General features: G+C 39.8%; 1 protein-coding gene, 1 long non-coding RNA gene and 1 other non-coding gene across 6 annotated transcripts; 1 reads left to right on the top strand and 2 right to left on the bottom strand.

Annotated features, from left to right (window-relative positions):
• The first annotated feature begins 1,277 nt into the window (after positions 1 to 1,277).
• Positions 1,278 to 5,296, top strand: LOC147799250 (uncharacterized). The gene is made up of 2 exons (XR_015425181.1): positions 1,278 to 1,942; positions 3,493 to 5,296. It is a non-coding gene; the product is annotated as an uncharacterized LOC147799250 (long non-coding RNA).
• Positions 2,266 to 21,353, bottom strand: nars1 (asparaginyl-tRNA synthetase 1). Of its 4 annotated transcripts, none has more exons than XM_087136565.1 (25): positions 21,218 to 21,353; positions 19,916 to 20,007; positions 19,050 to 19,115; positions 18,496 to 18,588; positions 18,055 to 18,144; positions 17,768 to 17,846; positions 17,450 to 17,520; positions 17,046 to 17,132; positions 16,623 to 16,709; positions 16,384 to 16,440; positions 16,076 to 16,116; positions 15,843 to 15,879; positions 15,205 to 15,282; positions 14,688 to 14,809; positions 14,118 to 14,253; positions 13,788 to 13,901; positions 13,102 to 13,149; positions 12,683 to 12,766; positions 12,410 to 12,541; positions 9,601 to 12,007; positions 7,842 to 8,500; positions 6,923 to 7,046; positions 6,447 to 6,540; positions 5,584 to 5,663; positions 2,266 to 3,766 (listed from the first exon to the last, which is right to left on the bottom strand). In XM_087136565.1, exons 1-20 carry the CDS (start codon positions 21,315 to 21,317, stop codon positions 11,876 to 11,878), a joined length of 1,746 nt encoding a protein of 581 aa, XP_086992691.1. In that variant the 5' UTR covers positions 21,318 to 21,353; the 3' UTR covers positions 2,266 to 3,766; positions 5,584 to 5,663; positions 6,447 to 6,540; positions 6,923 to 7,046; positions 7,842 to 8,500; positions 9,601 to 11,875. The 4 variants fall into 4 exon arrangements, with proteins under 4 accessions (XP_086992691.1, XP_086992693.1, XP_086992690.1 ...); XM_087136567.1 differs by lacking the exon at positions 6,923 to 7,046 and adding an exon at positions 4,502 to 4,693; XM_087136564.1 differs by lacking the exon at positions 6,923 to 7,046.
• A 451-nt stretch (positions 21,354 to 21,804) lies between these two features.
• On the bottom strand, positions 21,805 to 21,886 carry Trnas-aga (transfer RNA serine (anticodon AGA)). Its single transcript has one exon. It is a non-coding gene; the product is annotated as a tRNA-Ser (tRNA).
• Positions 21,887 to 22,392: the final 506 nt, after the last annotated feature.

Genomic DNA, 22,392 nt, shown 5'->3' with positions numbered 1-22,392 from the left:
GAGGGGGTCGGGTTTGTGTGGGATTGAAGCAGACCACGTGACGGCAAAGAGCCAATAGAGAGGAAGAAAGGTGTGGCGCGAAAGGAGTAGGACGAATGAAAGGGGACCCAACGGTTTGTCCTTACTGGGAATTAGAGGCAAATACAAGCCGTTTTGCTTATTGTGGTCCCCTTAAACAGACGTAAACCGAATGGTACTTTGGCTGAAAAAGAGACCAATTCTTTTGTTGGATTCTTTTCTTCAGCTTCCCCTGAACAATAAAATGATTCGAGGCTTACCGAGGATTAGACGCCGCTATCTTTCGTTACGCTTGAGTGAACAACAATAGGGAGAACTGAAGCAGAAAATCTCGAAAAACTCGCCTTTGAGAGCATGTTAGTTAACAAAATGATGGTTTTTGCAGAGGAAATTGCATAACAAATCTACCTATAGTTTCAAAATTCCAAGATTCGCCCGAATAAAAAAGTTGGCTTTTCAGGACAGGCTGGTTCCACGCCAAAACTTTCTCCCTCTCGCCGTTGGTGGCGCTATAATATTGAAATTCCACTGTGCAGCGCAGCGGAGTGGACCTGTCACTTGTGTGCCACCGCCTTTTTTTATATAATATTTTTTCCGTTTTGTTCCCCATTTCCATTGGAATTTCCCCTTCAAACTAAACCAAACATACATTGGTCAACATTCTCTGTGGCTTTTTATATTAGCAGGAACTTGACAATTTGCTTTTGTTTATAATTTCTGAGGTTATCAAAAGCGGCCAAGATCACTATCCTTCTCCTATAAGTAGTCTTTTCTCCTTCCAGGAAATCCTAAATACCCTTTTATTTTTTGCCTATTTGCATCAAAACTTCCTTTTAAATTTGATCAGACTATCTGAGCCCGCACTGGAGTCTCTCTATTTGTTCATTTTTCTCTCGAGCAAAACCATTATTTTACAACTTTCATAAGAGCGCTCACTACCGCAAGTTTCCTAGCAATCCTGGTTCCCGCCTGCGTAAGCCGAAACTAACATAAAAACGGGTAACCAGCGTTTTGGACCGTAAAGAAAATCCGATTTGGACCGCCGATATGGCTATTTCTGTACACGGTCGATTGTGCACACGTATATGTAGCATAGCGAGCTACAAAATTGGCCATTTCGGCGTTCCCACGGAACATGCGCAATGTGCATAGCCATACGGCGTACGCTATGCTAGAGAAAGGCCCATATCGGAGGTCCGCACGCACTGTGTAAATCAACCGCACCGTGGACTTTCCATGTTATGGCGCCACCAACGGTAGGTGTGAGAAAGTTTTAGCTTAGAACCGGCCAGTCCTGAAAAGCCAACTTCTTAATTCGGGCGAATTTTGGCATTTTAAAACTATAGATAGGTTTGTTTTGCAATTTCCTCTGCAAAAAATGTCATTTTGTTTCCTAAAATGCTTATAAAGGCGAGTTTTTCGAGATTTTCTGCTTCAATTCTCCCCATTGTTGTTCACTCAAGCGTAACGAAAGATAGCGGCGTGTAATCCTCCGTAAGCCTCGAATCATTTTATTGTTCAGGGGAGGCTAAAGAAAAGAATCCAACAAAAGAATTAGTCTCTTTCTCAGCCAAAGTACCATTCAGTTTACGTGTGTGCAATCAAGGCCCAGGAATTAAACGCCTTGTTTTCGCCTCTACCACGGACTCCTATTCCTCGTGCAGCCTACGGAAGGTTCTGTACCAACCCCCAATTTCTTCTTGCGCCACACCCCTTCCTCTCTTTCTATTGGTTCCCTGGCAACACGTGGTCTACTAGGGTCATCGCCCTCCTTATTCCTGTCATTTATCGGTGGATACTCAGCTGATTCGCACGTGAATTTTCTCATCTGTAAGTTTAATGTACAGTGCATGCACCTGACGTTAAACCTCACACTCTCGACACCAAGCCCTGCTGAATACTTCAGCAATGCATCAAAATCCAGGTAAGGAAATGCTTCTTTTGTGTTTGTTATCGATCAGAAATTTCCCTTCTACTTCTATGAACTATTGCAACCTTCACCGTAATGTGATTGTTCCAATTTTGCTATTTATTTCCATTTTTTTCTGCTGCATATTTGGATCTTTTCCTACCTCCATGATTTACAGATTGTGTTAAGTGCCCTTTGCCAGCATCCCCCCTCGAAAGACATTTTCTAGATGTGAAGTTCAAAAGTAGGTGAGACTTCTGACAAAACTCTAATTCCCTTTACCAAAATATGCCAATGATCAACACTAACAATATGCTAGACAACGAAAATCCATTAAGTCAGTTTTCCGATTTTTTATTTCACACATGTTCTCCACTGTCAAGTTTAGACACAAGCCTAGTGATATTTCAGTATATTATTTTTTTCCTTGACATGCATTTGATTAAAAAAAACTTGCTTCACAAAAATGTTATTTCCACACTGCAAGAAGCGTTCAAGGTAGTATGTGGAAACTTCATGGGATATGTTCCCCATGTCGGTAATCAGAAAAGAGTTCGTTCAAAGTTTTCCTTCCCTGAACGTGTGCATGATCTCTAAGCCACTCCTGTCTTTACTAGACACCAACTACAGAAGTCCAATATTTGAAATTTTACACACTTTGTCCTTCCAGAACTGTAACTGTAAGATAGCTTAGCTTAGCTTACAACTCTCGGAAAGAGTTCCATATATGGACGCCACTTGACAACCTGTCCACAAACCCATGAGACTCGTCTGAAAAATTTTAAGTGCTTTCTCAGGAAATGACTTGGTATTTTCCCTCCTAAAGTGAACTTTTCTGAACGTGTTTTTACTGGCATCGGTAGATGGAACTCTTCCCCAACTCCCTATACCAAAGTTCTGGCTGTTCAATTATGCCAGCTTACTCTGCAGTTGCAATAAGATTTCGTGCATCATTTCTTGGTTACGTCACATGTCTGCGGGGTAGGTTTATCCACTTTATATCTCATTAAAATGGTGAAATCCATGAGTATTTGGCCTGTCCACTCTAGGGAAGATCAGCAGCATGTGTAATCTCTCACTGTCGTCAACAGCATGACAGCTTGACCAATCACAGTATGGATCATATCTTTTTCTTGTTTTCCTTTCAGCTGCAAATGAAAACCGTGCTATGATTGGCCTTATTCTATTTATACCAATGACCACTCACAACATTATAGTTCTGGGAGTACTTAGTACGAGTCCCAAAAGATAAAGCAAATATTGACACAATACAAAAAATAGACTGGTGCATGATACAACCAGCCCCATACTTGTTGAGCCTGAAGTCAATAATGTCAAAAGAAATATCTGGAACCTGACCTCTATTTCTACACATTTCTCCATATTATCCAAAGCAATGACAATCTCATAGCTTCACTCTTAAATGTAAAAAATCTTTTAAAATCTAATTCAGCCTTCAGCTCTCAAACATGGCTGGAGTTGCCTTATCTTTGACCCATGGAAATTTAAACTTAGTCAGCAGATTAGTGAGTTAATCGGTCTGATTTTGTTTTGTCTACACTCAGGGTCCCCGTCTGCTCCTGATGTACGAAGCTGCTGGAGATATCTTGTGATGTACGAAGCTGCTGGAGATATCTTGTGATGTACGAAGCTGCTGGAGATATCTTGTGATGTACGAAGCTGCTGGAGATATCTTGTGATGTACGAAGCTGCTGGAGATATCTTGTGATGTACGAAGCTGCTGGAGATATCTTGTGATGTACGAAGCTGCTGGAGATATCTTGTGTTTGTACACACTTAGGAAACGATGGACGTGGACAGCTTGGTTCAAGCTGCAACCTGACAAAGGAAACGAAGACACAAAAACAAGTTGAAAGATGAACACTTTACTCTGCTATTTTGATGATACAACCAAACAAGGAGTTTGTAGGACCTAAAATTGTGCCCTACAAAACATTGAAATAAGATATCTTAGAGATTGAGGAAGCCAATTATGTTAGTTGCTTTCTTAAGTCCTTCTGATAAACAATGGTTGAGCCAGGAACTCTACATAGAAATCTACTTTCAATACCCAAATTGGAAGTCTGTGATGTTGCAACTCCACTCCAAACTCTGAACTTGAAAACTGACTTGATTTTACACTAATAGTTGAATCATGCGCTTTGGTTGTATCATAGATTTCCCACTATATGTACATGGAAATAATGATTTTTACAGTGTCTTATGAACTACATTTTCTGATCTCTGTAATAGCTGGCTTGAAATTTCTTGTCATCTCAGTTTTCTATCAGATTTACTTCCAATGGTTGTTGCAATCAATTGTTAATGTTTGATTCTTATGTATACCGTATTGAAAGTTGTATTCAATTACTGTTGACCATCATACACGAAATGCAAAGAAGACTTTTCAATGCGCATGTTTGACAACTTCAACTGAAACTCCTCTTGATGCCATTACTTTAGAAAAATTAAGAACTTGTCCGCTGATGTTCTTAGGCAACCCAGAGAAAGTTTGAAACTGGAATTCTAAGTAAATTTTGTTGACCACTTCTAAAGAGCATCATTAACCACTACCTGCCAGTTGGATTTCTCTCGAGCGGGATGTCGTGGCGGGACCTTTTCAAGATTTTCCATTTTCAAAATTCTTCAAAACTTCAAGTGTTATTTACTGGATGTTTACACCCACACAAACGACTCTCTGGTGGCTACTCTCGTCCATCAGGCAACCTTTTTTGACGCCCGAGTATTCAGCCCAGGCCTGCCTCCCTGTAAAAGAGAGCCCAGAATCAATGGGGCCCTCGAACACTTTTGTCCATGGTGCTACATGTAATCAGTGGGCGTGCTATGCTCAAAATAGTGGTATACTGTTTCAAAACAGTGCCGGATTACCTTCGCAAAATGGAAGGCGAAAAATGATGGCAATTCTCAGAAGCAGGTCCTTTGTTCCGAGTGCAGTCTTTTGTTACACAGACCAGCTCTTTGTTCAAAACCGGTTTCCCCGGCAGGAAGTGGTTAACTGAAAGTTCTTCTAAGAAAATGCATGACTTGAAAAAAATTGTTCATTTTCAAATTTGTGCCCACAAAAAGTTAGTTTGTGAAATAACGAAACTAGAAGTAAGTTTGTGGCTACCAATTTCCTGTCGATAATTATGTTATAACTCCGTAGATAAGACAAATTCACCAAGAACTATTTTTTCTTCATGAAAAACCTTTGCATTACATTCAGATTTGCAGAAAGCCATTCCTAATGTTTGAGGAATGAAAAAGTCTCATCAAGTGCCAAAGATTTTTTTATCTGCTTTTGATTTGTGACATCATAAGGAAAATTCTGAAATAAAAAGTTACCTGAGATAAATTTTGAACGAGAAAGTTGAGTCTTCATCACGTTAATGAATTGGTATAATCAAATGACAGACTGTGCAGTGCTTTGAGGACAAAGATAAACAAAAAAGACACTATTTTACAAAATCCATTTATAAAACATTTCCCGATATTAAACTTTGAACAAAATAAATTAGGGAAGTGAATTTGTAAGCTTAGGAAGTTTTGGGGGAAGTGGGTGGACCGTTTGGAAGCTATGAAGGAGACCAAATCATTCCAACCATTAAAAAAAACAGGTACATCATACAAAATTAATCAAGGAGACTAGTTTTTACCTTGTCACGTGACGTCTGACTGCCACTGTAGGTTATATATGGAATTTATGGTTGATAGCAAACAACCAAAAATATGATTCCTGTGCAAAACAAGGAATTAGAATGGGAGGTGACAATATGGAAATGCAAGAATACAGTAAATCAGCTGGCTTTATTGGGGTACCCACCTTATGCCAGCATCCACTTTATTTAAATGTGTACTAAACATCACACACTAATCCATGATTCTAGTAAGGATTCCTGTATAATACAGACGGATTTACTCTGTTGAAATTAATGAAATCTTAAGGAGAATGTTCCAAATTTAAAAATTCAACAGAAACCTTTACATTTGAAATTCTGTTCTTCAAACATGTTACGGAAACATTTTGTTCCCTTTCCAAACTAAGGTTTTTTCCTTGACCATTTGTGGTTAAACTATTGTGGGAACTTGCCAAAAAAGAGGACGGCTGTAGATTTGCTTTTTTGCTGCTATTTATACTGAAAAATTTGTCCAGAAATTTTGCAAAATGACAAAATAGCTGTATTCAGGAATGTCTAGAGAGAAATTGAGGAGACCAAGTTTTTTTCTGGAGATTTGGAGCCAACCTCCTGAATTCAAGTTTTGAGAATTAAAAAAACAGGAATGGACAATATCCTAGTTCATCAGAACTCACACAGAAATCTAACTCTTCAGTTCAATTCAAATCACACTGCGAAATTGAAGAGGCAACAAATTGATGTCCCTGTCTTTGTTATGAAACTTGAATCAAAATGCTTAAACGTCTAGAAATACAAAGCAAAATTTTTTCAAAACAAATTTGTACTGTAAATGTAATTTAAGACATCGCAAGGAGATGAAGGAGAATTTATCATAAGCTTACTTCTTTTTCTGAAGACTAACTTCTTGCTTGAAAACCTCTGGAAGCACAGCTGTCTCCATGGCAACAAAGAATGTTGTCATCTGTCACTATTACTCTATTTTAAAAGAGACAAATAAGCCACAATTAATTTTTGTTTAATAAATAAAAATATCAACATGGTAAGTCTGAAACACCTATTTTCAGTAAATTCACTGACCACACTTTCTGCCTTCAAGGAAATAACTTGGTGTTGTTAGCAGATCATGCTGTTATAGGTCTCTCTCTCAAATGATGTCACTTCCTAAAGATTGCCACATGCATCATCATTTAGTTTATTTTTTGTGATGCCTATCAATGGGTGCGTTCGATTAGCTTCCCTGAATACACCAGTGTTACATGCAAGGGAAGCCTCGAAATGAGGGTTATCGCACGCTGCAGCGTATTCGCCAAGGCATTCTGGGGAAAAGGTCAAGTCCCCGCCACATTCCATCATGTACCTGCATGGCCATGCATGAACAGTCCATCCGTGATGTCATGACACTCGGGCAGCCTCCAGAGGCCCGCTCGCCAGCTGGGGTAGTGGTGGCTGACACCAGGGCAGTCACGAACATCACGTGATGGCTAAACGAACGCTCTCGTGAAAGTTTGACTTAAATGTGTAAGCTAATTGAATGCACCCACTAGGGCAGAGTCAATTCAAATAATTCACAATTCAAATATTTGACCTTTGATATCATACCAACCGGCAGATTGTTGATGAACAAACCATATACAAAATCAGTGGCAACAACACACACAATTGTACGTTATGATCAATGTAATAGCTTCTCACATCTAGCAGTATCTCCAGCCATGATTTAGCAAGATTTATGAGATGAACAAAACTTCTTGCCCTGTTGAAAAATTTTATTCCTTTTAAATTGTTTGAATAATTCACTTCTCAGATCGTTTTAAGATTTCTGATGCTTTTCATTTCAATCTGCTTGAAACAAGCCTCCATAGTGCAATTTTCTCATTAAAAAAAAGAAAATGTTTCCTTCCTTTTCATGAATTTTGCATTTTACTATTCAAATTCAAAAAATAATATTCAAATATTTGACAATCAATCGAATACATATATTCCTAGCCCTACTCATCATGTTGTGCCATATTTCGGAGATGTTTGCATCAGCAGGAATGCTATTTTCAATCATTTTGCAAACCACATGCACCTGCTGGCGTTGTATATGCAGATGCTGTTTTCCTACAAAATAACATCTATTGAGAGAGATCTAGTTGTGATGAATTTATCATATCTTTCCGAGATACTTCTAAAAGAGAATGACAATGAATGAAATGAATACCACCAGGTGAATCTCATGCAATTCACTCCCCCGCCCCCCCCCCCCAACTGAGATGGCAAGCAAATTGGCTTACCGGACATGCCTGATGGCTGTCAGTCAGGGTTCCATCGGCTTGCAAAAGTTGATTAGAAACAGCTTGTTGTTTTGACCATTCAATGCTATGATTTGTTGGCTTGCTGGATGACCGCCAGGGTTCCCCTAACTTGTCCAGACTAGTAAGAAACAGCTCGGTTGTGTTGACCATTCATTGTAACGGTTTGTTGTCTTACTGGATGACCGCCAGGGTTCCCCTAACTTGTCCAGACTAGTAAGAAACAGCTCGGTTGTGTTGACCATTCATTGTAATGGTTTGTTGTCTTACTGGATGACCGCCAGGGTTCCCCTAACTTGTCCAGACTAGTAAGAAACAGCTCGGTTGTGTTGACCATTCAATGTTATGATTTGTTGGCTTGCTGGATGACCGCCAGGGTTCCCCTAACTTGTCCAGACTAGTAAGAAACAGCTCGGTTGTGTTGACCATTTATTGTAATGGTTTGTTGGCTTACTGGATGACCGCCAGGGTTCCCCTAACTTGTCCAGACTAGTAAGAAACAGCTCGGTTGTGTTGACCATTCAATGTTATGGTTTGTTGGCATACTGGATGACCGCCAGGGTTCCCCTAACTTGTCCAGGTTGGTGAGAAACAGCTCAGTCTGGCATGTCTAGGGCTACTCACATGTCCAACCACTGACTCTAATCATAATGTTGGTTGTTACATCATAACCAAAAACGATGAAAAATGAAGGCGTATTAGCTCTACTAAGTGGAATGTTAGTATTCTTCTTTTATGATTTTGGACGGGATCGTCATACTAATGCTCCATGCATGTTCATTTACTAAGATTAACACAGTTCTCAAAAATTCCAAAGACTCACCCAAAATACCTTTATCACCACCTACTGTCAAACGGTTGGGGCTTCAATGCTATTTCTTACTTCAAAAACTGTCAAAATCTGACCGTTTTCACTCGACACACGAACAGTACTTTAACTGTTCCCTGCCTGCTCCTTTCCAATGTGTTTAGCAAGATTTAGATGCAACAATAACTCTATGAGTGAAACATGGTCCTCCAAGAAACACGCATGAGTGGCCTATACGTGGTCTGGGCACAAGACTTGTTGATTTTGACGGCTGGGAGTGCTACGAACAACTGTTTCCTAGTCAATAGGTCTGGTGCCTCGACTACATTTGGGCCTCTCCTGCAGTTTCCTTAGAGGACCATGTTTGCCCATAGAGGAAACAGTCATTGGCAGCACTCCCAACCATCACAAATTCACGATCAACAAGTCTTGTGCCCAGACCACGTATAGGCCACTTATGCGTGTTTCTGGGAGGACCATGTTTCACCCATAGAGTTATTGTTGCACCTAAATCTTGCTAAACACATTTGAAAGGAGCAGGCGGCGAAAAGTATTGTGCGTGTGTCGAGCAAAAACGGTCAGATTTTGAAGTCAGAAATAGCATTGAAGCCCGAACAGTCTGATGTTGGCATTTATGGAAGCCAGTACAGTAGGTGGTGATAGAGGTATTTTTGTCATTGGAATTTTTGAGAGCCGTGTAAATCTTACTAAATGAACGTGCATGGAGAGATAGTATGACCATGGAGGAAGGAGTATGACGATCCCGTCCAAAATCGTAAAAGAGGAATACTATTACTATAACTCGAGTCAACAACTCTGATACAACCACAACTTCTCCAGTTCAGGCAAAACCATTTACAAATTGCTGGCAAAACACTTTCACAAATGTACTGAATCAATATCGGAATAATGCTTCAATTATAAGAAAAATACCTTTCACTAGATCCCGCTGTATCATTCACTGCTGATGTTTGAACACACATGTAGTTGAGCCCAATAAACACCGCCCTCTATAGACAAAATGAACAGCGCCCTCTACTGATCCAATAAATAGCGCCCCCTGTTGATAAACATGACAGCGCCCTCTATTGATTCAATAGCGTTGTTCCTGTTCCAATAATGTAGGGACTGGAAACAAGACTACAACTACTATTGACAGCGCCCTCTCCAGTCCAACAATTTAAACCAATTAAGACCTTGTCTGCGAGGATTTTTTTCAACTTCGTTTTATTAGAGCGCCCTCCATATTACCTACTTTTTGAAAAGGCCCGAAAATATTTAATAGCGCCCTCTGTGCCATCTATCATTCATTACTAATGTTCAATAGCGCCTTCTTAACTGATCACTAATGTCGAAATAGTAGGGAAAGCTTTGGCCTTGCATTGATTAGTTCTGTACTCGCGTAAGAACAAATAAAGCTGCTTCCAGACAACGCCTTGCCCATTTTGGTTTTCTCCAATGTTTTCATCTCATCACTGAGGTCAAACCAAAAATTACATCTGACTCACCGGAAAATTCCAAACATGTTACAGGGTTCTAAAGGTTTTAAGTAGATGCACTTTGCGAATTATTTTATTGAATCTACATGCTTCACAACCTGTGAACCAACATTTCTTTTAATCAAAGAAAAAAACGAAAGTGACCAAGCATTACCCAATTCATTGTTAACATTCATTCAGATAAGGATCTTTAAAAATATAACCACTTCTTAGGCCTTTTGCAAAGCATGGCAAGTCTGTTGAGATAGAGTTATTATCTAATTTATATAACACCTACATTTCAAGCTCAAGACCATTTTTAGATCACTGATCTTCATGTTTAGGATAAATCCTAGCTCTTCAGAGATGCACTTTACAAATAAGTAAAATCTGAGCATTTTCCCAGTTTTTAAATTGTTTGTCCATAACTTAAAATTGATGTGACAAAAATTTGATATCTAGTTTTCAATATTACAGATTTAAAATAAAAATCTCATACAGAATATGGGAAAAAAGTGTACAAAAATGTTTCCAGATTTGTTAATCCAAAGAGTCCAAGGACAAAACTGCCATACAAAGTCAAATATCAAAATGAGACTTTTTTATGGAGTTCAAAGACGAAATGAAATTGAGAAAAAGCCAACACAGACAATAGAAAATAAATATTGAAAAACAAGGAAAAAAAAGAGCTTTATCTTGACCAAGTGAATCCCTGAAACTTAAACGAAATTTGCATATCCATGATCAATACTTGTCCTGAGCTATTTGGAGACTGTGGTTCAATTGTAGAGTGTTTAAGATCTGGAACCAATGCCACAGTGCTCCCAAACACAAAGGGTCTGTGCTATTTGGAGTCTGAGCATTGCGCTGAGACTGAAGCAATGAAACACAGTAAAGCATGCACAAACTTCACAAGAGAAGAGCAATAGACACTAGCATGTTACACCGTGAAACTGGCAAACTGGCTTGAATGAGGTCAAGACTATTTTGTTTCTGATTTTGCTAGCTCGATTTCTTTGTTAACCATCAAGGAAGCACCTTTTCCGATGGTCCTTGCTCCAAGAAAAAAGAAATACTGTGACACACAAGTCAACATTTGAAATTCTTGAAGAAAAATCTACTACCACAAGAATTGCAAGGGGGGAGTTAGGCTATGACCTGGGGGGGGCAGGATGTCCAATGTATGATGATCATTTTTGGTGACTATGTTTCTGATTACATCAGGACCTAATTATAACTCACTATTTTTGAAAAGATTACGCATCCAGTCACAGTGTTAAACCCTCTACACATGACTAAAAGTCCGGTGTAATTTCATAGCGCAGCGTTACAGGCAGTTTGTACAAACATTGCCTCTATTAATTTTGAGGAAACCAGTAAGCACGGTAAATGTTAGCTTAAACCAAGAGGAAAAAATTGTCGAAACACCGAAGTATTAAACTATTGAAATAAGCAAGTATGCAAACCATTAGCAAATTCATACTGTGGAAAAAACTGGCAACAATTTGTTCAGACGGTGACATGATTAAAATAAGATGAATTCATTTCAATCTGTGAGAACAAACTCTGCAAATTGGAACCAAGATCTTAATTTCTCTGTTTAACTGAGAGGGGGATAAATGCCCCCCCCTTTGGATCATCCTTGCTCCGCCCTTGTCAACTTTTAATGATTTTACCGACACATACCAGCAATACCTAGCTTCAGGAATTGAAGGCCATGTGAGTTTAGTTTATGGCGTGCATCGTTCTATAAAGCGAGGGTAGAAGCAGACGTCCCTGATGTGTTGACGGTTCAGGATCCACGTCAGGAATCGTTCCAAGCCCAGACCGTACCCACCGTGGGGGCAGGTACCATACTTCCTCTGGTTAAAGGAATGATTATTCATAATGGATTGGAATGAACATCAGAAGTTGACTTACTTTCAAGTAAACCCACAACTCTTAAAAAGTAATAGAATGCATTATGAGGGCAAACATGAATATAAAATATATAGATGTTTGTTAGATGTCAGACCTATGTTTTTAGATGACATTGCACAATGATGACAATTCTAATGGATATTAAGTGGGCAAGTAACTTCAACATTGGGTTGTCAGTACAACTGATGTCAACTGCAGTCATTTTTTTTCACGGCCAGTTTCTCTAAATTCCTATGTTAATTCCAAGTCATGAATACAGCACCATTTCCAGAAAGCAGTGTACAAAAAAGCTTGTACGAGAGGCTTGCCAAGATCATGTACAACTCATTGGAAGTCATTGTTACCTGGTCGGTGTACCAATAGTAAGGTGTGGGGTCAATGCCAGCAGACTTGTAAGCAGCCAACAGCTCTTCGTAGTCCCATATCCTCATGGAGCCTCCTACAATCTCACCCACATTGGGCATCAGCACATCAACCTGCAGGGGATGCCATGAAGCAATGTGACCCAACAGATTAGACAGACAGACTGACCAACATGCAACCAGCCCAACAGGCAGAGCACTAGGTATTAGATTGGGTTGATAAGTGAGGAACAATAGATAAAGACAGGTACTTGCCGACTCGGTCAACCTACGATCCTCAGGGCATCGCTGCATGTAGAAGGACTTGATCTCAGCTGGAAATCGGCAAAGTAAGATAGGCTGCAATAATAAAGGTCAAATTAATTAAGATAAAAGTCGTCTAGAAGGTCGTGTACCAAACTGCAATAGGTGAAGAGCTTTGGAAAATATAGCTCAGCAAAACAGAGATGAATCTTAGAACTATGGCTTCCAAGCAAGGCCAATATACATGTCAATTGATCCATAACCATGACCTTCTCTGACACGATTCTTTACCAACTGCCACTTTGTGATATTGACTCATTGCTACCAGTTCAGTTTCAGTGTGTCACATGTGCTCTGTATTCACATGAAACATGCAGCAGGCTTGGGTCGTCTGATGCATGTAAACTTGAAGTAGCCATCTGGACATTTACCTCATTGAGCTGGTCTGTCATCTTCCTCTCTGGAGCTTCAGGAATGTCCTGGCGATGACAGAAATCAAACGGCAGGATTTGACTTATTTCCTACTTAGTTTTTTCCTACAGGCCAGAAAAACACTGCAATTCTTGCCAAGCTAAAGAAAGCTTTGAGGGAAATGAAAGTTTATTTCAGTCCCTGCCGGTTTATGTGAACCAGCTAGCCAATCTGAGCAAGCTCATTTGAGAAATTTGTCTTGAGTGGTCTCAGGCAACATGGACTTCAAAGTGCTGATATAAAATCTCACTGCTTAAAAGTAACATCCAATATTCAGTACTGACATACAGCAACAGGCAACAACCTCAGGCATTTTTTAATCCAAAGACGGAACTCCTGGAAAGGGGAGTTGCTAAGAGAGTACACTCAACAAAACAGAATTAAACCCACCCAAGAGAGTTGACAAGTGATTTATCTTAAAGATATGTTGGTTTTGGAAGTCACAGGTTCAATACTGGCACCTCTGCAGTAGAATTGGTATCTCGGATTGGTCTTTCAACTGATAATACAGGAAAAGCACGTGTGAATTTTCAGAGTTTTCAAAACCACATCAAGGCAGTTATAAGACATATTTTTATCTTCTCGTCTGCATAAACCACTGTACGTTTTACAGGTAATGGATGTTAGTTCAAAGGTCAAAGATTACCTCTCCAAATTCATACAAGGTGCCATCATCCTTTCTGATGTCATGTTCCTTGAGGTATGTGATGGCTTCACTGTAATCCATACGCCTGAATGGACGCTTTGGAGGCTTGAAGTCCTAGTTATGCACAGGGGTAAAAGGAGTTGCTTTTAGTGACTTGGAGGATTTCAAAGTCTCCTCTCCTCAACTGGAGTTGGCCAGTTGCCTCAATGCTCGTACCCACAATTAAAGAACACATGTGACCAAAATACAAAGAAAGTAATATCTTGATAATGTCTTCAAAGAGTGGTGGCTGGATGAGTCTATTCTGAGGGGAGGGGGGTTCTAACTGACCGGGTTGAATTCCATGATGAGAGGTCCAATGGGAGATGCCAGTGCTCTCTCTACAGTATCACAGATCAAGTCCTCTACTCTGTTCAGTAAGTCATCAAAGGAGATAAATGGGCATTCTGCCTCAATGTGGGTATACCTGCATCGGGAGAGTAAACAAAATCAGATGGTCAAAGGCGTTGAATTTGCCCTATGCCTTAATGTGGGTATACAATCATTGGGGGATAAAGGACTCAGCCAAGTCTATACAAATCTAATGTTATGAACAGCTCCTGCACCCCAATAAGGGGACATACATAACCTTCAATGAGGTACATTTTATCAAAGTGAAACATCATCTCTATAGCATTTTCTTCTAAGCACTTCATGAGAGACCTCAAGCCCTTTCAAAACAAGGCAGTGCAAACCTGCCACTCATTTTTGATCTATTCACAAACAAATATACCTTTACTTGGCATTCTTCCAAAATTTACTCAAGAGAAATTCTTGCAACTATGTTTCAGATCTTTTTTTTTTCGGGACCTGGTTTACATTATAAAAAAGAATGAATATATCAGGGAGAAGAAACCTCACTCTGCTAGATGACGCCTGGTGCGCGACAACTCAGCACGATACGACTGAGAAATGCAGAAGACATCACCAAGCGACGGGAGAGCAGTCTCCAAATAGAGCTGAGAAGACTGAGTCAGGTAGGCCTGGATAGAAGATGATTAATTGGAATTGGACGTGAATGGGCTTGAAGGTGGGATCAAGTGACAGAGAAGATGTCAACATGAGATGGGAAAGCAGTCTGTAAGTACATCAGAGGGGATTTGGGTAATTACTGGGTAAATGAAACTTCATTTGAAGCTTTTTGGAGGATTTGGTTGGATTGAGATCCCAGCCACTAGCACGTACATGGGTTTCGAGGGTTAAAGAACAAATGTGTCATTGGTTTCCTGCACAGTGAAGGATCTTGGAGGATACAGGAATATTCCGCAAGACGATGTCAGTGAAGTGAAGGTGGTGTCATGAGGGCCAAAGGAACCCAAGAAATCTGGCTTACTCTTAGAGCCTTGCTGAGTGTGAAGTGGGTAATGACCTGACTCACCTGTTCACCAAAGAAGTCAAACTTGAAGAGGGTAGAACCGCCCTCTACTTGGGTTTGTACCATGGTGGGCGGGCAAACCTAGGAGAGACGTAATTTGTCGTTTTATCTAATCTTGCCTTTAGAAACAATGTACATCAGGTGTACAAAGCAGTGGAAACCAAATAAGCCAACAGTGGTCATGTCACAAACCAACGCTGGAGGCACAGAGAGTTAGTCGCATTGGACAGTATCATTCTTGGATCCAGTGTTGGCTGATTGGCCAGGGACACTGTGTCTGTCTGGTCTTGGGGTAATTGACCCGTTGGATCTTGCTACACTGAACAGGCTAACTTTGACAACTTTGGTTCACTTCTAGACAGAGATTAATGGCCAACATACTAAGGCTTTATCAAACTGTTTCCATAACTCAATGACATGAAAATCCTTCGATTCAAAATATTTTTGTGAGAGACATTTTCATGTTCAGTTTGGTGATGACAAAACTGGAATGACATTCTTTAAAACTTTTCTGAAGATACTCAGAAGGGCATATTGACTTCAAAAGTTCAGACAGGTGAGTCATCTCCTTTTCAGGTCCGTTTTTCTGCTCTTTTTGACCTAGTCAGTCTGTTATTCGATGATGTTACAGGTTTGCTTACCTCGTGGTACCCATGGCTAAAATAATGGTCCCGGAAACTGGCAAACAGAGAATGCAAAAATAATGGTTAATTTAGTATTCACAAAAAATACATCGGTAATATATGGCCAAGCATTCAAGGCTGCAATGTCCCAGAAAAACCCTTTAACATTATACAAGTTATTCTGAAAAACTGTCTTATACGATATCTTACGATGAGTTCGAATTCATGAATTTTGCATAAATTTCACTTACCATTGTGAGACAGTGGACCTGACTTTCATTATCTTGGACAGCTGTGTAAGAAATTATTCAGACTCATGTTGCTTAGTATTTAAAATTATGCAAAGTTATGCACACACTTTAAATATTCAGAGAAAGACCATGTAACAGTTAACATGATAAACTAACAAAAGACAGACTGTTGTTTTCTTGAACAATGTAAACTTGTGGTGTACAAAAAACATAAACCTGAGAGACAGTTGGTATGGCCTTATATAAATACCCCTTTCCTTGGGGTATGTGTGGGGGTCTATTACTCTGTGTGTCACTATATCACTTACCGTGTCTCCTCTCATCATCATGTGCCGCTGGTCCAACTGAACATCAATGTGGGATTCCTACACACAAACAATTGCTTGGTCAGTTGATGTCACTCCTATTTGACAGCCACTCTCCACACTTCACAAGTACATTGCATATTGGTGGTTTGAATATTCACCAAAAGAATGCGTCCTAGTTGACTGCTTTTGTCATATACTAAGTTTAAATGAGATTGAGCATAAACTTTGAGAGTGTTTACCTCGTTGACGAGATTATCTGCCCCACCTGCTGGTGCTGCACCAATCAACTCCCAGTAGTCACAGGATAATTCATGGCCTCCTGGTGCCTGTTGGAATGAGAGCAGCAAACATCATAAGGCTATTGTATCCCCAACAAGAGAAATATTCCAATCATTTAAAGACTTGAGGCCTCTTGGTGCCTGTTGGAATGAGAACAGCTGCAAATTCCAGCAGGCTATTCTATCCCCACCAGGAGACATATTAAGCAATTTTGAGACATCACATAATAGTCTATGATCTCCTAAAGGTTGCTGGAATGAGAACAGCAAACAAATAATGCTGTTTCATCTCCAGAGGAGGGTGTAAAAAAAACACCAGCCCGCACATGATAATAAATGAAACCTCTGGCATTGATGGAAAGAGAACAGCCAATAAAAACTCACAGTCTTGCCTTCAGGTAGAACTTTGATGACTCCATAAAGTGCTACGGTACTCTCCGTTGACAAGATGAGAGCATTGTACGTCTGACACTGTTCAAGATAAGAAAAGGTTACGTACTGGTAAAAATACACAACTTCAATGACCTTAACGGGAAAGTGTTGACTAAAGGAAAGTCCAACAAAGAGGATGAAAGTATTACCAATCAGTGAAGGGATGATAGCAATATTCAATGCAAAGATGTGGCTTCAAGTAATACTTTGATTTAGACAATACTGTTTACTTACAAACGTCACAATCAATTAAATTTTCTCCTTCACAAACTTTAACAGGTTATTCATGCTTTTAAACAAATCTTCCAAACACTTTTGAGACGTTATGTCCAAAGATATAAACAACTGCAGCATACCAGTTTGTCATTCAGAACACACTGGAGAAAGCTGGTTCCATCCCTCAACACAATAAACATTAGATTCTTGCCTTTGGAAGGAAAAACAAAACCAAAGATAAGAATACACTTTCACAATATTTCATGCATCAAAACCTGTCGATGTGAGTAAAACGTAAGTCAGGTTGTATGTCCAAAACTTGTTACCCTCAACGCTCATAATGTGGATTGGTTTGGGCAAGATGCTAAATCCTAAACAATCTATTTCAGCCGGCAATAAACTAGGCTCCATGTAGCATTCCAACAAAGACCTGTGAAAAGCTTGGATCCGTCCCTCACCTTGCCTGCGTAGGCGATGCACCCAGCCTTGTACTTTAACCCGCTGGTCACGGTTAGTGGTACCATCTTTGATCAAAATCTGTAATCATTCGAGATGAAACTTCACCATCACTGGCCCAGTAAAATTTCTCAAACGAGAAAACAAAACTCAAACAAACAAAAAGGTGACCTTGGCTGCATATGGATCATTCTGTGAGATAACATTTGGGGGGAAGCTCACGTAGGGGCTGATTATTTCTTATTTCATCCAAGCAGAACAGATGGTATCTGTTGCCATGGAAACCTACCCTCTTGGCCGCAGGCAGACTGGGATCCTCTGAGATAGTGATCTTTTTAGCTTCTTCAAGGTTCTTCTCTCTCCTCTCCCTGTCCTCTGCCTGCAAAAGAACCATACAAAATAAATAGCCTTATTGGTCAAACTCATCATAAAAGTTAACAGCTCACGGAAAATACATGAATACAATTTCTGATTCTAGTCTAGTCGGGTGGACCATTGTTACATGCTACAGATGGCAAGTTTGAATCTGGCAGTAACTATGAGTATCGACATCAGGTAGGATACCTGACCACTGACCACACACAGGTTTCATGGTTTTGACAAATAACTCTTGGCATGTATAAAGTACAAACAGCAATGCAATGTTGCCGGATAATACGGTCAGTTGAGCCTCATGACAGTCTTCTCAGGCGTGTCAGGTTAGAATCCCATTTGAGTCTAATCACTTTACCTCTCTCCTCTCCTTCTCCTCATTCTTCTTCTGGTCCCGCTGAAAAACTTTGAAGGCTTTTTTCCGCTGAGCTTGGGATACCTCTTCCCATTGCTGGAGTGAAGTTGTGACAATGAAACAAGAATAATTTCCCTAATCATTCTTGATCCAAACTTCCACGGCACACTGTCCCAATGGCTCTCCAATTCCTTTAAAATATTCCTCTGGAAACCACTGATGGAATCTAATGGTGTATTCTTTGTTCCCTGACATCCCCCAAAACCTCCCGGTGGATTTTGAAAGGGTGTGAGAAGGTTAAGATTGATGGTGTCACTGGTGACAAAATACTTGGCTGTGCATTTCTCACAATGCTCACTTGGCCCACATTATATCTGCAACTAATTCAGTGGCATCCACATGGTGCAGCTATGGCTAAGAATCACACATGCTCCTGTGGGAAACCGTTAGCTAGCGGCTGCAACTATTTCCCATAGCCATGTGTATTACTGTCAGCCGTAGCCAGTTCATTTGGACATGGGCCTTACTTGAAAGGTGGCTGTGACCTTTGACCTCACCTTGTCTTTATCCTTAGCATCACTCAGGAATTGTGGGAAGGGTTCACCACCAGAAATATGCATAGCCTACAATGTAGGAAACACAAAATATATGACACAAATCACATGTCTTGCAAGAAAGTTCAACCAAAAATGTCAACACTTTTTCTTCAGGTGAAGTGCGGCAAAGGATACTCCCCTAGCAACAAGGGTTTCCTACACAAGCTTGTTCACAAAACATGTCAACTGGTAAAACAATACATGCATGCATTAATGTGGAAAAGGTTTGGGCCAGCTATCAGTCATGACGCAAGTACCCATCCAATGTACATGTGCTACAGAAGCTCTAATCCTAATAGGTCCTTGCGGGAAGTCTGGATGACATTGTTTCGAATTATTGGCTGCAAATTAGCACAAATCACATGACTTCTTTTCATTGGAATGAGCACAAATACATGGAGGCTAAAATGTTGCATCCTGACTCCACTTTTCTCATCATATATCATCTCAATAAAAGTCAGTCATTACAGAAATGCTGGAAAGACACAAATTCTGGACTGAGAAACATTTACCGATGTTGTTGGGAAATACTTAGAAAATTCTCTTCACTCCCCGTAGTCTTTGTACACAACTGCTGAAGTGGAGTCAGGATGCAACCTTTTTTTCTCCATGGAATTTTGGTATGAGAGGAATGTGTGGCCACAGCGTAGCAATGACCCTTAATCAACCTTCAAAATCGATGCTGTTCTTTGTTACTTTCATCATTTTCAATGTCTTGGGAGCACTTGCTTAAAGAGAATGTGAAGCTCATTTGGCAGAAAGTCAAACTGAGTCCAATTGATGAGGTCAGAAATAAAACCCATTTATGTCACAAGATGAGCTCTCACCTTAAGGAGCGTCTTGAGCGGTTTTTGCTCTGTACCATCTCCAGTGTCATCATCTCCTTTTTCAGAGATGTACAATCGCTCCATCTTTGCTCCTGTCAACCAAAATCAATAACAAATTCAATCCACAAATTATGAGTATTCACTGTAAGAGGATACCATCAATTCACAACAACAAAAAACTGTTGACATTTGGCATGCGACCTCTACTTATATAGTTGGTAACTCTGATGCACAATTTTATGATGTAACAAGCAGTAAGACTGAAGTTCATTTTCTCTGCCAAAGTTGAAATGCACAATAGGCAGTTTTAAAATAAAATAAAATTTTCCCAGCCTTTAAAAATGACTGTATATTATCTTCATACCACACTGTTTGAAACGCATATCTGACATAGCCAAGACCTTTTAAGCCTTTACATACGACAGCTGTGAAATAATCCACAGACGCAGGTTCAACTAAGAACCTTGGTAATTGTAAATCCACTATGTATTTGTTGAAACTGGCAGTAATATGCAAGAAAAAATGCTCTCTCCTGTTCGTTGTTATGACTTTACAATCAAATGGTTCTATCTACAAGTCACAGGTTTATTAACCCTAGTAATAGGCCTCATCATCAGCCAATCCAATGGATGAACGATGATGGAAGGAGCACAGGCTCCAAGGAACGACTGACGACTAGTCATCTTGTTTCCAAATGTCACATATTTTCCCACATAGGCATGATATAGGCCTACATCAAAACTCTTCCCCCTTTCAACAAAATTAAATCTGTCATGTCTGCCCGCGCTGTCAAATGTTTTTAGTTCTACATGTGCAATTCTCTAATATTTGACTCAGAGTATTATTTTAGCTAGCCCAGGTTGGACAGTGCCTGGTGAAAGGATGACTGGCATCCAAACTGAGGTAGATTTTAGCCAGTTAGTTAGCGGTACATTGAATCCTTCATGTCCTTGGGCTAGGTTTTTTTACGTTTTTGTTCTGAACAGGAAGGAGGTCCTAAATTTAATCAACAGTACCTTACTAAATACTGTAACTGGTGGTATCAACATCAAGATAAAAAGAATTGAAACCACCAATGATTAATGTTAGAACTTAGAAGCCACCAAGAGCTGCAAGACGATAGTCAAGGTCTGTCCTCCGCGTGTTTAGGCTGCAACATGAAGGAAACCTATGATTATGAATGTGAGCATGATGAGTGTTTAGTTGTTTCGGGCCTTAAGATCTTCTTCGGCGCAGGGTAATCACCCCATATATTCATCTAAGTGTTACTGTAGCATTCACAAGATGTTAACAGATTCTTACCTAGTCCAGCCATTTTTCCGGAAGAGAGGTATTTCGTGAGCAAGCTGTTCCAAACCACGCCTCGTTTTGTAGTCAGAAGTACCGCTGCTCTGCTGAACATGGCATATTATTAAAAAACGTACATGTACGTATACACGTACACCCTGAAGATGTACAGTACATGTACACGTGTGTGTGGCTAGGATGTTCAATTAAATGTATACGTACAGTGAGGAATGTGATGTGATCCGCACGATTGGTAGGAAATCAATAACTGACTATTGCATCATCCCTGCGCATAAAAGCACTGTATATGCACTTGAAATAAATTGTTTGTAATTTTCTGTTGTGTTTTCTCCAGTATGTAAATCCTACAGCTACTTATTTAAGTACTGGTTTCATATAATTGGTTTTTGCATACAAATTTTCTTGTAAAACCATTACTAACCATATAATGATTGCAAAGACAATAATGATGCCCGACGTGTAAATCACGGCAAGCAATTTAAAAAAGCAATCGTGAAAATAAAACTTCTGAATTTAAAAAAAAATGGGGATATTCACAAAGAAGGACTAATATAAATATTAAATGAATTTTAAAAAAATATCGTAGTCGGCAGGATTCGAACCTGCGCGGGGAGACCCCAATAGATTTCTAGTCTATCGCCTTAACCGCTCGGCCACGACTACTTGCGATTTCAAGGAAGTTCAATTGTATAAGAATACTAAATATTTTATTTGCATATTTTCGGCAAGTCCTGTCACTGAGGATTTTCATAAAAATCCTCAGATAAGGCTGTTTGAAACTCACGGATGTCATCGTAGAATTAATTATTTGCATAACTGAAGTGTACTCCTCAGTATCGCATTTTATTGTAGCGCCCTCTATAAATAGTTCTGCACTAGTCCATGCCGCATGTACATGTACTATATGTGCTCTACGTAGTTACTTGACGTGCTGCGGCTGAAAGCCTGTGGAAGCAGCTAATGGGTAGTCAACAGCCCCCCCTACTGAAAACGAAAATGTCAAAAAATACAAACTTTTGGCAAGATAAAGGAGATCAAGTCCATAGACTGGCAAAATATAAAAAAGGCTATGATCATAAGTTCATGAAAACGTGAAAGGTATACCAAAATCAAAATATTCAGCAATTTTTAATTGTTATCAATATTGAGTTTGAAGTGGCGTGCACTTT

This window comes from Acanthaster planci, linkage group LG05 (assembly GCF_054643075.1).
Source record: "Acanthaster planci isolate LZ-2023a linkage group LG05, COTS_SCS, whole genome shotgun sequence".
Classification (NCBI taxonomy): Eukaryota; Metazoa; Echinodermata; class Asteroidea; order Valvatida; family Acanthasteridae; genus Acanthaster; species Acanthaster planci.
The sequence above is the reverse complement of the archived record's forward strand: the minus strand, read 5'-3'. Positions and strand labels throughout refer to the sequence as shown.

What these genes read in the sequence shown, in the direction of transcription:
- nars1 (XM_087136565.1), bottom strand. Translation starts at nt 21,317, where the DNA reads ATGTTCAGCAGAGCAGCGGTACTTCTGACTACAAAACGAGGCGTGGTT. An exon ending in GTGTTCTGAATGACAAACTG is followed by an intron (nt 17,133 to 17,449) that starts GTATGCTGCAGT and finishes TATCTTGAACAG; the next exon opens with TGTCAGACGTACAATGCTCT. An exon ending in ATCGTAGGTTGACCGAGTCG is followed by an intron (nt 12,542 to 12,682) that starts GCAAGTACCTGT and finishes CATCCCCTGCAG; the next exon opens with GTTGATGTGCTGATGCCCAA.